The following is a 17,335-nucleotide window of genomic DNA, read 5'->3' as shown; positions in this document are numbered from 1 at the left end:
CACTTGCTCTCTCTCTCTCTAATAAATAAATAAAATCTTTAAATCCTTTATTCTGAGCCTTCAGTGGACCTTTTTAATAGATGTGTGTTCTTCAGGAATTTTCTTGTATTATTTCTTTTATAACTGGCTCCCTTCTGTTTTCTCGACTCTTTATTGCTAAAATTCATATTATTTTATGTTAGGACCTCCTGGCTTCTAATTTTCTAACCCCCTGTCTTTGTCTCATGGATACGATATCCTCTTAATCTCTTGGATAACATTTATGGTATTGTGGACATTTTCTTTGTCTCTTGCAGTTCTATCTCTGCCACTGTTTTGCTTTGTTTTTGCCTTTCATGTCTGAGATTTCCCCCAGATACCCAGTGACCTTTGCCTACCCACTCACACTTAGCAGTGAGACACCACGGAGCTGATGGGCAGCTCTCTCTGCGGGGGCGGGCTTCCCAGAGTGGGCTGCACAGGTAGGTATTAGGACAGAATCCTGGCGGTTTTGTTGAGAGATCCAAAACGTCAGTAGATTTTGGTCTTCTCCTCTTTGGCCAGGCAGTTTCTCCAGAGAGGAATCGTTCCATGTCCTGCAAGTCGCTGCCAGCATGCGGGGGGTTGGGGGTGCTGAGGGTCTCATCCAGCAAATACGCTTTCACAACACCTAGACCCAACTGTGCTCAGTGAGTCTAAGACTAGAGTCACTTTGGTTTAACCTCTTCAGAGAGAACATCTCTCCTCTAGAGGCAGAGGAGCAGCTCCCTGCTCCCCCCTCCGAGGGTGGGCGAGGTGGGCAGGCTCCCTGGGGCTCTGATGCTCTCTCACAAACTCCCAAGAGCAGACCTCTTCCTCATGCCCCGCCTCTGCCCCCCCCCCCCACGTCCTGAGCCTTGTTCGTGTTCTCTGGCACACGTCAGTCGGCTTCATCTCTGGCAAGTTAAGGGTTTAGATCTCCTAAGTCAGTGAAGTCAACCATTCATTTGTCGCCTTTCAGCTCACAAGTATCCAGCCTGCACTGCTTCTGTCAGATTTCTCTCAGTCGTCTACATTGAGAAAACAAATGGTTAGTAATTAAAAGCATGCACGTTACCTCTTCGTGAAAGAATGGGCCTTCTGAATGTTTTGTTTTGTTTTGTTTTTCATTTTTGTTGTGACTTTTAACAGGTAACCTTCTGTAAAACCAGTTTGCCTGTGGGGGGAAATGTTTTGCCTGATTGTACTATCAGAGACCGCACCAGCATGGTTGGAACCAGTCTAGAAGGCCACTGGGGGCCCCCAAGGCCCGGCTTATATTGATCTACAAACAGCTATTGAACAGGCACATCCCTGAGACCAAACTGTGCTTCCATGGCAGGTTGGTTCGGGAGGCTTGAATTAGCATCTTCTGCACTGTCTGGAACAAAACCAGATGGAGAACAGCTTCCGGGAGTCAGGAAATGAGAAACCTATTAGAAGTTATTGACCATGAAATAAGAGGAAGCGGAGAGGAAAGATCCCAATCATCTCAGAGGGAAAAATGGATTGTGGGGTCCATAACGTGCTGCTTCTGTGTCGTCTCTGAGGGTTTGAAACATGCTTTCTTTGGAAACTGGGCCGCTGACTACAGAGAGCAAAAAGGAAACAACCCCACAAATCACTAACACATGAAAATGAACTTTTCTTAGAAAGTGTGAGCCTGCCTCAGCTGTGTTAGCTGGGAATGAAAAATGAGTTTTCTGACTTTCAGTTTGACAAAGACGCAAAGCGGTTTGTCCAGCTTTCTGGTCCCAGAGGTAGAATGACTCATCAGTTCCTTTTTTCATTTTGTAAAATTTTTATTTTAAGTTAAATTCAACTAGCCAACATATAGTACCTCATTGGCTTCAGGTCTAGTGTTCACTAATTTATCAGTTGCGTATAACATCCAGTGCTCATCACATCACTCATCAGTTCCTTAAGGCAAGCTTGGAGATCACAGCAGACCACACCTGGAGAGTTAGTTGGAAGTCCCCGTGTTTCACGCTCTCGCTAGTGCCCAGGCGGCTCACATGCAGAGCCCAAACAAACTCTCTCGTCACCTTTCCAGAATCTGTTTTCTTTTCCCCTGGAAACTTCCCCGCCCCATTCTTCAGATATGGAACTTCTTCTGGGCTTCCATTATTATTTGAAATCCATATGACAGGTCATTACAATCATGTATGTACATTCGTGAACCCTCTTCTCATTCGATGGTGAGTCCTTTCAGGAGATTGGGATAAAAGCTACTTATGAAGCAATTAGATCCCATCTTGTCTCCTACTCCTCAAAGCCGGGCCTGCCTGTGTCCGCCTCTGTGACCACTGGGAGGTCTTTTTTTTTTTTTTAATATTTTATTTATTTATTTGACATAGAGAGAGAGAGAGAGAGAGAGTGAGCACAAGCAGGAGGAGTCGCAGGCAGAGGCAGAGGGAGAAGCAGGCTTCCCACAGAGAAGGGGGAGTCCGATGCGGGACTCGATCCCGGGACTCCGGGATCATGACCTGAGCCGAAGGCAGTGGCTTAACCAACTGAGCCACCCAGGCGCCCACCACTGGGAGGTCTTTTCCTCCGACGAAGTGGTACCTGAGAACAAGGACGAGGTGTCTCCTCAGCTCCCAGAGTGCTGTCAACCACACCTCAAGGCAAGAGACTGGAGAAGTCTATGGGCAATCTGACAAAGGGGTGCCAGGGGAAGCTGTGACACACTGGGGTCCCCAGATCATCTCACACTGGAAGCCCAGGGGTGGCAAGACCCCACCCATGTGCTCAGAGATTCTTGTCAGTTTTTTGGTTCCCAAACTGTAAACAGGAGTGGCAAGTAAGTAGTACCTCTTTCACGAGAGGGATGAAGTAAAGCAGAAAATGCACAGGGCAGAACAAAGCTTCAACACGAAGCAGCAACAAAACCAGATATTCTGAATATCCTCAGTGCGATAGAAGATGCTCTAGCAAAAGGGGACAGTCACACACAAAGGGAACTTTTGGAAATTAAAAATGTGGAAGCAGGGGCACCTGGGTGGCTTAGTGGGTTAAGCAACTGCCTTCAGCTCAGGTCATGATCTGAGTCTCGGGATCGAGTCCCGCATCAGGCTCCCTGCTCAGCAGGGAGTCTGCTTCTCCCTCTGACCCTTCCTCCTCTCATGTGCTCTCTCTCTCTCTCTTTCTCATTCTCGCTCTCTCAAATAAATAAATAAATAAATAAATAAACAAATAAATAAATAAAATCTTTAAAAAAATGTGGAAGCAGATATGGAATGAAAAATTCAGTAGGAGTTTGGAAGATGAAGTAATTTCCCACACATTCGGGTAAAAGGAAAAAATAAAGACGAAAATAGGAGAACAATGCTTTCCTTCTGAGGTTCTAATCGCTTGCCTTCCATTTCTCTGTTTTAGTCTGGAGACTTTTCTTCCAACCTACCTTCCAGGTCATTCATGCTGCGTCTGATTTACTTGTAAACCCCTCTATGGAGTTTTCAATTACCGTTCTTGAGTTTTACAGCTCTGGGCATGCCATTTCATTATTTTTGTGTTAGTTGTTTTTAGCGCCCAGTTCTCTGAGAAACTCAATGTTGTGTTTATTCCTGTGAACGTATTAGTCTTGTGCCTGACAGCTCGTCTGTGTGGGTCTTCTGTTGGCCTGTTTCTGCTATGTATGGTTTCTCTTGGGTCCTAATCAAATGGTCTCTTTTCCTCATTGAGCCCCTTATTTTTGTTTGAGTGCTAAACTTTGCACACAAAGGAATATTTGAGGCTTGGGAGAATTTTATCATCCGGGTGAAAGATTGAGTCTTTTCTCCTAGCAGACTGCCAGAGGCAATAGCCACCTAAAATGCCCTTAATCCAATTAGGGTTTTAAGACGGGTCCACCCATCAGGAATGATGGCTTCAGTCCTCACGATGGCCACTTTATTTCATCTTTATTCATAGGGTATCGACTTCCAGGGTTCTGTTCCAAAGTTTAGATGGGATTTTGTCAGGGTCATCCCAAAATCTGATTTTTCTCTCTCTAGCTCTGTGTGTCTGTTGACAGCCTGCTTCACTTATTCTGCCACCTCACAAGAAGCGAAGTGGAGGAACTAGGAAAAGCTACTTTTTTTAAAAAAAGATTTTATTTATTTATTTGAGAGAGGGAGAGTGCACACACAAGCGGGGTAGGGGAGAGGGAGAAGCAGGCTTCCCGCTGAGCAGGGAGCCCGATGCGGGACTCGATCCCAGGATCCTGGGCTCACGACCTGAGCCGAAGGCAGATGCTTAACTGAGCCACCCAGGCGCCCCAGAAAAGCTACTTTCAAATGCTGGGCTCACCTCACTGGATTTACTTCTTCTGGACTTTTGCCCCATAATATTTCACTCCCTTGTTAGCTCTGCGATACCTTTATGTTCTGACCCCAGTATCACCACTGAGTATCCCATAATTCCATCTAATTCTGATCCTAACTACCTGGGAGTTAATGTAGATCCCAAAGGTTAAGGAGCTCAGACCCACAGGACTGCCCGCATGTCAGGTGCTAGCTGCAAGTCCTTGGTGTCCTCAACCCCCTCACTTCTGCCCATCCAGCCATAAATTTGGGGTATCCCATGACGCCCCCCTCTAAGGTTTGATACCTAACTAGAATAACTCACAGAACTCAAGAAAATGCTATATTTACAATTACAGTTTTATTATAAAAGATACAACTCGGGGACAGCCAAATGAAAGAGCCACAAAAGGCAAGGCATGGAGGGGATGGAGGGCCACAGAAGTCTCTGTCCCTGCGAGGTCTGGATGTGCTATCTCAGTACCTCCATTCGTCTGCCAACCAGGAAGCTCCAGGAGCCTTTTTCAGTTTTATCGAGGTTTCGTCCCATACACCAGCTTGATTAAATCACTGGCCGTATGATTGAACTCAATCTCCAGTTTCCCCTGCCTCCCGGGGCTTGGGGTGGGAGGGCGGAGAGCTCTAGTCTTCTAGTCACATGATTAGCTTTCTGGGGACCAGTCGCCAGCCTGGAGCCATCTAGGATCCCACCAGGAGCATCTTATTAGCATAACAAAGACACTCCTATCACTCGGGAAATTCCACGGGCTGAGAAGCCTCCTGCCAGGACCAGGGAGAAACACCGGATAAGCATTTTTGTTATGCTACGGCCTTCAAATATAGTCTTTGCTTATATATCTTTTATAGTTCTAATTGTTCTCAGGGAGGGACCGGTCAGAAATACCTAGTCCACTAGAACTGGAATCAAAATTCTCTTAATCGTCAATAAATACAATTTAATGAGAAAAGAGCAAGAGAAAAGAGAGAATAAGAGCACAGTGGGCTGGACCAATAAAAAGGGAGTAGGTAAAACAGCAGGTAAAAAGAAAACGAAGCACAAAGACGAATGATTTTTTACAAGGAGCAAATGATGGTAGCAGGGTACATATCCCAAAGATAAAGCTTTCAACATTTTTTAAATTAAAAAAAAATTTTTTTAAAGATTTTATTTATTCATCTGTCAGAGAGAGAGAGTGAGCACAAGCAGGGGGAGCGGCGGGCAGAGGGAGAGGGATGCTCCCCGCTGAGCAGGGAGCCCGAGCGAGCGGGACTCGATCCCAGGTCTCTGCGGTCATGACCTGAGCTGAAGGCAGACGCTTAGCCAATTGAGCCACCCAGGCGTCCTTCAACATTTTTTTTTAGTTCTGCACCTTGCAAACTTCACTTTCCACTTCTTTGGTGTCTCACCCCCCTTTCTGTCTCCTAGATGAACCCTGTCCAGTAGAATATTCTGTAATGATGGAGATGTTCTATATCTGCGGAGTCCGATAAGGTGCCCACTTGGCCACCTGTGGCCATTTAGCACTTGTAATGTGGCTAGTGTATCTGAGGAACTGAGTTTTATTATTATTTGACAATTTGTATTTAAACGGCCACAGGTGGCAAAGGGACTACTTATCGGACAGTCTGACCTTGGATTGGATGTTTCATCTCCTAGAGAAAGACTAGAACCACCCACCCCACAGTCCCTTCCAACCCTTCCCAGCTTCCCAGCATGGCGAGGGCTGCGAGTCTGGGGATGCAGGAATGTGCCTGGTATCTCCATGGATAAGGCTCGCTCAAAATAATTCACTGAAACCTTCAAGCTCCCAGCGACAGGGTCTAAGTGTTACCACTCTCAATTATGTATGAAAACCTGATTTTTCTTTTCCAGAAAAAGAACCCAAAGTGAGGGAAAGAACCAGACAGGGGCTACACAGAAGAGAGGTGGTATCATCACCACACAGAAAAATGAAAATGGTTGACATCTTTTTTGGAGAGTTGTTACGTAAGTAGATCCGCTTTCCAAAATTTTAGAGCTAAGATTTATACATTACAATGTGTGTAAAGTTTATCTCCAGCAAAACCGTAAGTAATAATGATAATTAACCACAACCCAGTGGGGATGGGCAGGGTGTGGAGTTGCTGGGTATAGTTGAAAAAATGACAGAATGTTGACAATTGTTGGAGCTGGGCAATGAAGACACGGGATTCTTTATATTCCTGTTACTCTCTATACGTTGAAACTATTCAAAAATAAAAGTCTTTAAAAATAAATATTCTTAGGAGCACCTGAGTGGCTCAGTCGGTTAAGTACCTGACTCGTGATTTCGGCTCAGGTCATGATTTCAGGGTTGTGGGAGCGAGCCCTGAGTGGGGCTCCGTGCTACATGCAAAGTCGGCTTGAGATTCTCTTTCTCTCCTGCCTCTCCCCCTGCTCGCTCGCTCTCTCTTCCTTTAAAACAACAACAAAAAAAGTATCCTTAGACCTCACACATATGTATAAAAAAAGTGCTGGAAAGACATATGACGGAATGGAAAGAGTGGACCTTATTTTTAAGATCATATACTTAAAAAAAAATACTTAAAAATGTTTTTCTTGGACGCCTGGGGGGCTCAGTTGGTTAAGCGACTGCCTTCGGCTCAGGTCATGATCCGGGAGTCCCGGGATCGAGTCCCGCGTCGGGCTCCCCGCTCGGCGGGGAGTCTGCTTCTCCCTCTGACCCTCCCCTCTCTCATGCTCTCTCTCTCTCATTCTCTCTCATATAAATAAATAAATAAATAAATAAATCTTTAAAAAATGTTTTGCTTACTTAGTAAAATGTTTTGGAAACGTGGAATGTTCAAATATGAAAAAAAAATCTGTATTGTGTTTCCATGCCTGCCTCTACCTAGTCCATTCTAGCTGCTTGGACCCCTTCGGAATATCTGTGCAAATACATAACTGTATTTTCTCCTTCTTTGTTCCTAAGGTAGGACAGTGTATGATTATTCTGCACTTTGCCTTACACTTAACAACATATTTTATTTAATTTATTTTTTTAAGATTTTATTTATTTATTTGACAGAGGGAGAGACACAGCGAGAGAGGGAACACAAGCAGGGGGAGTGGGAGAGGGAGAAGCAGGCTTCCCGCCGAGCAGGGAGCCCGATTCAGGGCTCGATCCCAGGACCCTGGGATCACGACCTGAGCCGAAGGCAGACGCTTAACTGACTGAGCCACCCAGGCGAACCCATATTTTATTTTTTTAAGTAATCTCTACACCCCATGGGGGGCTCGAACTCACAGCCCCAAGATTAGGAGTCACACGCTCTGTCCACTAAGGCAGCCAGACACCCCTGTTAACAACATATTTTAGACATCTTTCCACCTCAGGACCTGGACAGGACATTCACTGTCAAGCTGCATGGTATTACGTTGTATGTGTGCACTGAAATTCCATAGGCCTCTGGGCGGTCTCCCCTCGTGCTGTTACAAAAACTGTAACCTCTTCAGTAAAACCTGTACCAATATTTTTGTTTCTTTCTCTCCTTCTTCTCCTTCTGGTATTCTCATTACAGTATGTGACACTTTTTCTTTTCTTTTTGAGAGAGAGAGCATGGAGGAGTGGAGAGGGGGAGGGGCCGAGAGAGGGAGAGAGAATCCCAAGCAGACTCCGCACTGAGCGTGGAGCCCACCATGGGCTGATCTCACAGCCCCGAGATCGTGGCCTGATCCATACTCAAAAGTCAGGCGCTCAACTGACTGAGCCACCCAGGCGCCCCTACAGTATGTCTTACTTCTTAAGGTTGTTTCTCAGTCTTTGGATATTCTGGGGTTTTGTTTGTTTTTGTTTTTGTTTTTGTTGTTGTTGTGTTTTTTTTTTTTTTTGTCTTTGTTCTCTTTTCTTTGCAGTTTTCAAGGATTCTGTTGGTACATCCTCCAGCTCCGAGAGTCTTTCCTCAGCCAGGTCCAGTCTACTAAGCAGCCCATCAAAGGCACTCTTCATTTCTATTACAAGTGTGAGTTTTTGTTGTTATTTTGTTGTTGTGGGTTTTTTTTTTATCTCTAGCATTTCCTTTTTTTTATTTTTCTTTTTCTTTTCAAGGATTTTACCTATTTATTTGAGAGAGAGAGAATGAGAGAGAGAGAAAACATGAGAGGGGGGAGGGTCAGAGGGCGAAGCAGACTCCCTGCTGAGCAGGGAGCCCCGTCCGGGACTCGATCCGGGGACTCCAGGATCATGACCTGAGCCGAAGGCAGCCGCTTAACCAACTGAGCCACCCAGGCACCCCTCTTTTTTTTCTTTATAGATTTTATTTATTTGAGAGAGAGCACGCGCACACAAGTGGGGGGGGGAGAGACAGAGAGAGAGAGAGAGAGAGAAGCAGACTCCCTGCTGAGCAGGGAGCCTGATGTGGAGCTCCATCCCAGGACCCCGGGATCATGACCTGAGCCGAAGGCAGACGCTTAACCTACTGAGCCACCCAGGTGCCCCTCTAGCCTTCCTTTTTTGTTCTTTCTGAAGATTTCCATCTCTCTGCTTACACTGCTCATCTGTTATTGCAGGCTGTCTACTTCATCCATTAGAGCCCTTGGCAGATTAATCATGGTTTTTTCCAATTCCCAGTCTGATAATTCCAACATCCCTGCCATGTCTGGTTCTGATGCTTGCTCTGTCTCTTCAAATTGTGTTTTTGCCTTTTGGTATGTCTTCCAATTTTTTCTCGGTAGCTGGACATGGAGTTCCCAGGAAAAAGGAACTGCTGTAAATAGGCCCTTAGTGAGGTGACGGTGAGTGTGGGGGAGCAGAACTCTATCAGCTGGTGATTACGTCTGTGTTTCAGTGAATTTCAGAAGTGTTTCCCAGCTGTTTTCTCCCCCTTGGCGGGGACAGGGTGGCTAAAGTGGGCTAAGGTTGGGTACTTCCCTTCCCCTGGTCAGCCAAGCTCTGATACTACCCTAGCAGGTTAGGGTCAGGTCAACTAGTCTCCCCTGAGGGCAGGTCTTGTTAAGAAAAGCAGAGGGCTCTATCCCATTTCAGAATGGTCCCTCTCCCGCCCCCTACTGGAAGCCTGAGGAGTTTCCCTCTGATACTAAACTGCAAGAACCTGGAAGGAGGTATAGTTCACAATACTGTGGGGTTTCCCCTTAGGACTGGGTCCCCCCTGGAGTTTTTAACCCTGAGTTGTGGGCACGGAGTCTCCAGCTTTTGTCGGTTCCGACTGAGGTTTCTCTACTGGTTTCCACAGTGGTTTCCCCCCTGAGCCTCTGCTTCCCTAAGACAGGACTTCTTGCATTTGCCTGCTGGTCTTGCCAGTCTTGGGGCAGTGGTTTGCCCCGCTCTTTGTGGATCCAAGACTTGTTGATTTTTCAGTCTGTTCAGCTTTTTACTTGTCAGGACTGAGTGCAACTTGCAAAAACGGAAACTAGAAGTGTTCTTAAAAACTTATTCATAAATCACATGTTTAATGGATCAATTTAATTTAGGAAGTATGCATATATATATATATATATATATATACATATATATGTAGGATAAATCTCCAGAAGTGGACTGTAGGGTCAAAGGGTTTGTATAATTCTGTGGTTTTAAGTCTTGCCGAATTGCCAGTGCCCCAGTTTACAGTAATTCCCACCAGCGATGTTTGAGACAACACACACAAATATTTTAGAGACTTTTCAACACTGGCTTGGCTTATATAACTTCGTTTAATGTGTTCAGCTAGGTAGATAATAAATCTGAGAGTAAGTCAACATATTAGGTGAAACTAATCAAGGGTGACATTTAAAAAACAAGCTCTTGTCCGGCAACTTTCCTATTTCAATGACACCCACTCAGCTGTTGAGGAGCTTGACCACTTAATGTAGGAGCTAAGTTACATGTATCTTAATGCCCAATGACATTTCATCAAGTTCGAGACTACTTAATTTTACCAATTACAAAGAATTCAATAATGTAAATGGGCGGTTGACTGGCTCAGTCCGCAGAGCATGTGACTCTTAATCTCAGGGCCATGAGTTCGAGACCCACATTGCATGGAGAGATTACTTAAGAATAAAAGAAGTAGGGACGTCTGGGTGGCTCAGTTGGTTAAGCGGCTACCTTCAGCTCAGGTCATGATCCTGGAGTCGTAGGATCGAGTCCCACATCAGGCTCCCTGCTTCTGCTTCTCCCTCTGACCCTCCCCCCTCTCAGGCTCTCTCACTCTCTCAAATAAATAAAATCTTTTTTTTAAAGAAAGAAAATGTTTTATTTAATTTTTAAAAAAATTTTTCAAGATTTTATTTTTTTTAACTTTTTAAAAAAATATTTATTTATTTGACAGAGAGCTAGCAAGAGCAGGAACACAAGCAGGGGGAGTGGGAGAGGGAGAAGCAGGCTCCCCGCTGAGCAGGGAGCCCGATGCGCGGCTCGATCCCAGGACCCTGGGATAGTGACCGGAGCCGAAGGCAGACGCTTAACGACTGAGCCACCCAGGAGCCCCAAGATGTTATTTTTAAGTAACCCTTTACACCCAATGTGGGGCTCAAACTCATAATCCTGAGACCAAGAGTCGCATGCTCCACTGACTGAGCCAGCCAGACACCTGTCTCTAAATGAAATGTTTTAAACAAAACCAAATGGTGTCAATGGAAATAATCTGGTTTTAACTATCTCATTACCTCAAATCTGCTACTTTATTTTTTTTAAGGAAGTTATAAATTATAAGATCCTGTGACGGGGCGCCTGGGTGGTTCACTTGGTTAAGCATCTGCCTTTGGCTCAGGTCATGATCTTGGGGTTCTGGAATTGAGCCCCACGTCAGGCTCCCTTGAGCCCCTTGTCGTCTCCCTCTCCCTCTGTTCCTCCCCCCCCTGCTCGTGCTCTCTCTCTCTAATGAATAAGAAATCTTTAAAAAAAAGTCCTGTGACATAACACCTTTAATTTTAACAGAATACACTTGTGAATGGATAAGCCTTTGAAATAAAGAGCAATCTGTATGTGAGATGTCAACCATCAGACATAATCCAATAATATAGTTCAATGGCTCAGAAGCCAGCGCTAGACAGAGTCTGAGTTCAAATCCCTTCTGGGCCACTTAGGGAACTCTTTGTAGGTTGAATTACTTGCAAATTACTTCACAAAACTTCCAACTCCTTCATAGATTGATGTGAAGATTAGATAAAATAACCAGGTAAAGGTGCTTATCATGCTGCTTGGAACACAATAATCATTGGTAAATGATTCCCTAAAGGAAGGTTCTCATTCTTATGTTTTTGGCTCAAATGCCAACAGTTCCATGAAGACTCTCCAAACTCCTCAAAAACACGTTGCCCTCTTCTCAGTATTCCCATGAAATACTGAGTATGAAAATGACAACGCACAGGGTTGTTTTGGGTTTTTTCTTACAACACAGTCTGCATTCAATTGTTTAATTAATGTAATTTGCAACACACTATTGTGTATTTAATTTACTCTCTAACCTAGTTTTTCCAAGTTTTTATTCTCCATTTTTCCAATTCTTAAGAATTTCAGAGAAAGCATGCTCAAATTTATTTTGTCCTCCCCACCCCACACATTATAGTCAATGTAAGGCATAGCATTCGATACTTTTATTTTTCAATAATAGTTTTAAATCAGTTATATGTGAAAGTTCCCTCAGGATCTATAGGTATTAAAAAACAGACCCTTGTCATTTATGTTCCTAGTTCCTAGGTCATATGGCCTCCGTTATATTTTCTTCATTTAGCGATGTGCAGATGGTATAAAATCCACTTTTTAGAGCAAATTCATTTTGTCTATCTGAAATTTCCCATTCAAGGTAGTCCTAAAAAAAAAAACAAAACTGAGATCTGATTTAATCACAATTTTGACAGTAAGCAGAACATATATTTAAATTAGCTAACAGCTTCCTACCTGTCATCCCCATAGAGAAAGACAAAACAGAACAAAAAAAACCCTAGGCTCTTAAAACAGTATTTCAGGGGCACTTGGGTGGCTCAGTTGATGAAGCATCTGCCTTCGGGGCTCCATGCTCAGTAGGGAGTCTGCTTCTCCCTCTCCCTCTGCCTGCCACTTCCCCTGCTTGTGTGCTCTCTGTCAAATAAATAAAATCTTTTATAAAACCCCAATATTTCTGTAACGAGAACATAAGAACATTGAATCCTAATTAAAGAGATAGAACACTGTAACACCAATTTTATCCAGTGTAAGAAAAATTTTAAGCTTTATTTTGATAAACATTTCAGATTCCCTCATATCACAGCGTATCAATAAGCAAAATGTACATATACTGATTTTATACCTCATGTCAAGTCCCAAATTCCCAACCCTAGGTAAGCAAAATACAAGTGCCGATAATTTAACTATAGGTAGTATTTTAAACAAAAAGAAGTGTTCAGCACTTTAAGTGAAACGAGGCTTTAATCAAAAAGAGACTTAATTCCACAGTGTCTTTTTTTCAACAGTAATTAGTTCAATCAAGTCTGTGATTCCAAGCTCGAGTGACAGTGTTATGTTTGAAGCAGACAAGAAAAGGCAATCAACTCTATAGTGGTACATTACAATTATGTGCTATATTTTTGGACAAACTCTAACTGCATTCAATTTTTAGGACTTGTTTTGGAGTCTAATGAAACAAGAATTAGAGGGAAGAGACATTATGATACTGGTGGACTTTGATCAACTTCCCACACTAATTGAATCACCACCAGCAGACTTCCTTCAGCTACAACTTTGATTAAGGAACACACAAATTTTACCCAAAGAAAATTCTGTACTTCCAGTTTTAGAAAGCAGACAGTTCTATGAAGAAGCAACCATTTAAATATCTGAGCACACACATTTAAGTTTTTACAACTTCATGCCTTAAGTTTTGATTTCAGAAGTATTATTTCATGGACCCAGCACCAGATATTTACACGTGTTTTATACAATATAATTTTAGAAACCATAAGTTGCACAAAATAATCATAACACTGTTACCAAATTCGTTTCCAGTGATCTTAAAAAAGACAAATTATAACTGTTTTTGCTCAGCTGAGATATCCAGTTATGGTTATTATCTAGAAAATCCTAAATTTATGTGAAAAAAGTAATCAAAGAAAATCTGTAACTTTGATAATTTTCAACTTTTAAAATGCACAGCTAAAAATAAATAAAAGGGCTCCTCTGGCAGCGAGTAACTGAGTCAAGGAGCTTCACAAACCCTAAGCCACTCTTGGAAGCTATTTTAGGTTTTACATAATTTCCAGTCTTAACACCACTATTTGAATTCAAATAAAAGACGTGACCTTTGGAAGTCCTCGGCATCAGAAATGGCACTTCTGGACAAGAATCACAACTGGAGGCTGGAGGAAAAAATGGATCTTAGCACAGTTTCTCTCAAAGTATGGGGAATCTCATGTAATCTATGTACAATAGAAGCAGTAGTTCAGAAATCTTGGGAAGCTCCAATTGCTTTAGCTATTTTTGTTTTACTAAACAATCTGAAGTAAGCATATTTACTTTTAAGAACAAAGGAAAACACAAAGCAAGAAAAAGGCAGTATGTAGCATTTTAGGAGGAGTCAGGCGTCAGGGAAAGTTCTTTTCCTCCCTTGACTTTGGACACATCGTCTTGCCTTTTTGTTCTCCACTTTGTTACAAAAAAACAAAACCAAATCTCTGCTCAAAGCAGTCCGACTGGAGAACACTGTAGGGTTTGCATATGATTTTTTTTTCCTAATTTCCCATCCACCTAGATCCTCCCTGAAATCTAAATAAATATTTCAATGAAAACTTTTCTCCCGTTTTCATGTAGTCTGAGCCACTATATATAATTTATCGGGAAAGTGGGGGAAGGCAGCTAAAAATCACTGGCCGCTGCCAGCTTCCTCAGTCTGTCCTGTTTGGGTGGTTTTCTTTAATCATTTTAATTTTTTCGTACGATAAGGACAAAAACTGCGGCTGGAAATTCACACAGTTCAGGAATATGTGGAAAGAAAATTTACCACAGTCCTTAAGATTCAAGTAAATGCTCCCAAATCAAGTATTAGAAAGCTGCTAATTAGCAGTGAAAATTATTAGCCACTCAAATTACAATGGCAATGTTTGCTGAGCTGTTTTTATGAAAGCTTCCCCTTATATTCTATAAGGACCCAAGTATTTGAGTCCACAAACTAGCCGCTTGCAAGAAGGAATTCTTTTGACCGGAATTTACCCTAAATCCAATGTTCTCAGTTCCTTTCTTTTCCCGAAATTGTTCGATCACATTTTAAGGTGGGGAAGTGTATGAAGCAGGGTATTTTGTATGGCACTGTACTCTTTAAGAGGACCTACCATTTTAGTGAACTGGGAAAGCTCACAACATACTTAAACTCTACATATTTATAGATATGGTTTCTCCGGGCTGCATAATATAGACTGGAAGAAAGTGTGTTTTGACCCAAAAGGATACCCTGAAATGCTGTAGTGTGACGATATATTCATTAGAGAGCATAATTTAAAAGGAAAGTGTATGTTTTAATAATTCCAATGTTTTGTTATTTGGCCTTAATTTTAACTTTTTCTTCTTTTTCCTTTTGATTCTGTATTTCTATTTGAGAGGGCGTCTTTTATTTTTAAGCTGTGTTTAAGACTATAAAGAATATGCTAATGCAACGTAATATAAATATAAATAATATATAAGCAATATATACGCATACATAGACACAGCGCCAGGGGCATCAGACCACTGACGTTGTACTTTCAGGGTTCACACGAATAAGTCTGGATGCATTCCTCAGGTCCTGGAGTTGCTTGGCGGGTTTCCCCACACCTTCTTCAAACCTCTTCTCCACCACCGGGAGGACGGTCTCATAGAGAAAGGATGCATTCTGTCTGATAAAAGCCTTTTTCTCCGGATCCTGCTCACACCGAAGGCTGTAATCCACATGCTGCACGGCAACCAAGATGATTTCCACCAGGCTCTCCAAAAGTACCATGTGCAGCTCTGGGAAATACAGCTTCAGGGCTTCTTCCAAGAAGCCCATGGTCTGTTTGGTGAAGGCAACCACGGTGTAACTCAGGTTCACCCAGCAGTCATCCCCGGTGTACTGCTCGAAGTTTCGGACCCCACAAGTCTTCATCTCCTCTTTGAGCTTGCCCAGGGCCTCTGGGGTCATCAAGTTCATCCTCCTCCACATCTCCTCAGAGTTGCGATGCTTAGTGGCCTCGATGATGATTTCTTTGTAACTGTGCAAGGCCCCTTGGATGTCTTTCACCAGAAGGGCATGGATGATGAAGGTGAGGTCGAGCCCAATGTCACCCAGTTGCTGACAATGCTCCTTGGCCACTTTCACGCACTCAGCTGCGGTAGAGAGGCTCTCCTTACTATCAAACACCTGCTTGCTAAAAGCATCCACGAACATGCCCATGGCCGACCTCGCCCAGACCACAAAGGCAGAGTAGCAGCCACTGTCAGTGCCTGCGAAATCCGTCTCAAATTCCCGGGCAGTCTCAAGAAGGCTGGTAAAGAAGACATGGCACAGCTTATGAATGTAGAGTAAGGTGGCACCTTCGATGCGAAGCTGACGTATTGCAGTGTGCACAGCCGCTGCCCTGTTTCTCAAAAACAGCTCACAAGCCTTTGTGCACTGGCCAAGCCGGATTAGTTGAGAAACTGCCCTTCGAGTAGCCTTGGGACCACCTCTCAGGGAACGATCTGGGGAGAGCTCAAACATGAGCACCTCCGTGAGCTGCCGGACCCGCTCATCCACTTTGGCCCTTAGTTCTTTCACAGGAGGTGGACTGGGCTTATCCTCCAGGTAATGGTTCAACTTATCCAGCAGATCAACGGCTCCTTCAAAGTCCCTCTGGGCAATACAGACATCCAGGTCTTCAGGCAACTCCTGGATCCATTCCAGTGAGAGATCCACCTTCTCCTCTTCTACCTCAGGAACAGCTGGTTCGTCGTCGTCTTCCTCCTCAAATGGGTTACTGGGCTTGGAAGTCACCTGGGGCGGTCCTCGCGGGGCTGCGGCCTCCTCCTGCTCCCTTCGTCTTTTTTCACTGAGGGCCCTCTTGGTTTCCTCCAGCACTTCCAGCCACTCTCGTTTGATTTTAGCATTTTCCGCCTGAAAAATACGGCTCTCGGGAAACATCAGCAGCTTGAACATGTCCTTCATGGGCGGGTTGTCCTTGACGTTGACCACGGCCAAACCATCCAGGGGATAGAGAGCGTTGTAGCGATACATCCCCCGCCGCTGCGGCAGCCAGGTGGCCACCAGCAAACAGTCGTTCATGAGAAAGCCGTGCACCCGCTGCAGCTGGGCCATGTGGTCAGCTTCGTATTCCACCAGGTCCCCGTTGTACACCAGGTACTGCCCCGGCGTCTCCAGCAGGTGCCTGCAGCCTTCCACCTTCTCGAGTAGGGTGGTGAGAGTGCGCTGCTTCCCTTCCTCGCCCTGACCCGAACTGTCGCGGGAGGCACCCCCGGGAGTGGGAAAAAAGCCAGCCTGGCCCCGCAGGTGGTCTCGGCCCCCCGCGCCACCTCCCCCTTCCTCCCCTCCGGAGGCCGCAGCAGCGCCAGCGGCGGCGGCAGCCGGCAGCAGGGTAAGCGGGATGCTCTCCAGGCTGCTCTTCTGCTCGGTCAGCAGATGGCTGAGCTGATACATCTCGCTCTCCAGGTAGGAGATCTCGCGGGCCGTCTCTATGAACTGCCGGTAGTTCTGGTAGACGTTGCGCTTCAGGTTCTGCGCCGTCTCCTCCGCCAGCGCCTGGATGCGCTGCCGGTGCTCCTGCAGGTCCCGGTCCCCGTCTGACTGCTGCGAGAGCTGCTTCACGTACATCCGCGCCTCAAAGCTCCCCGACTCCAGATGCCGCCGCAGGCGGGTCGCCCCACTGTCCGACATCGCCATCGCCATTTCCGTCCGAGTCTCACGCAGTCACTGTCACTATCGCCGCCGCCGGTGCCGCCGCGGTCGAGACCCACCCAAGCCCCGCCGAGCTCCAGGGCTGAGGAAGCAGGACGGAAGAGAGACGAGTACGCCTGCGCCCGGGTCTGAGCTTCAGACACCGCGCCTGCGCAGGGGCCGGGCGCAGACAGCGCGCCTGCGCGGGAACGCCCGCCGCCTAGGGCTCATGCGCCGGGGGC

At 45.0% G+C, this 17,335-nt stretch overlaps 1 protein-coding gene across 1 annotated transcript; it reads right to left on the bottom strand.

The window, feature by feature from the left end:
- Window positions 1–12,430: 12,430 nt before the first annotated feature.
- Window positions 12,431–17,241, bottom strand: EXOC8 (exocyst complex component 8). Its single transcript, XM_025850871.2, has one exon. It carries the CDS (start codon window positions 17,103–17,105, stop codon window positions 14,928–14,930), a length of 2,178 nt encoding a protein of 725 aa, XP_025706656.1. The 5' UTR covers window positions 17,106–17,241; the 3' UTR covers window positions 12,431–14,927.
- Window positions 17,242–17,335: the final 94 nt, after the last annotated feature.

This window comes from Callorhinus ursinus, unplaced genomic scaffold (genome assembly GCF_003265705.2).
Source record: "Callorhinus ursinus isolate GAN/ISIS: 27379988/994484 unplaced genomic scaffold, GSC_fseal_2.0 scaffold32, whole genome shotgun sequence".
NCBI classification, from domain to species: domain Eukaryota; kingdom Metazoa; phylum Chordata; class Mammalia; order Carnivora; family Otariidae; genus Callorhinus; species Callorhinus ursinus.
The sequence above is the reverse complement of the archived record's forward strand: the minus strand, read 5'-3'. Positions and strand labels throughout refer to the sequence as shown.

What these genes read in the sequence shown, in the direction of transcription:
- EXOC8 (XM_025850871.2), bottom strand. Translation starts at nt 17,105, where the DNA reads ATGGCGATGGCGATGTCGGACAGTGGGGCGACCCGCCTGCGGCGGCAT.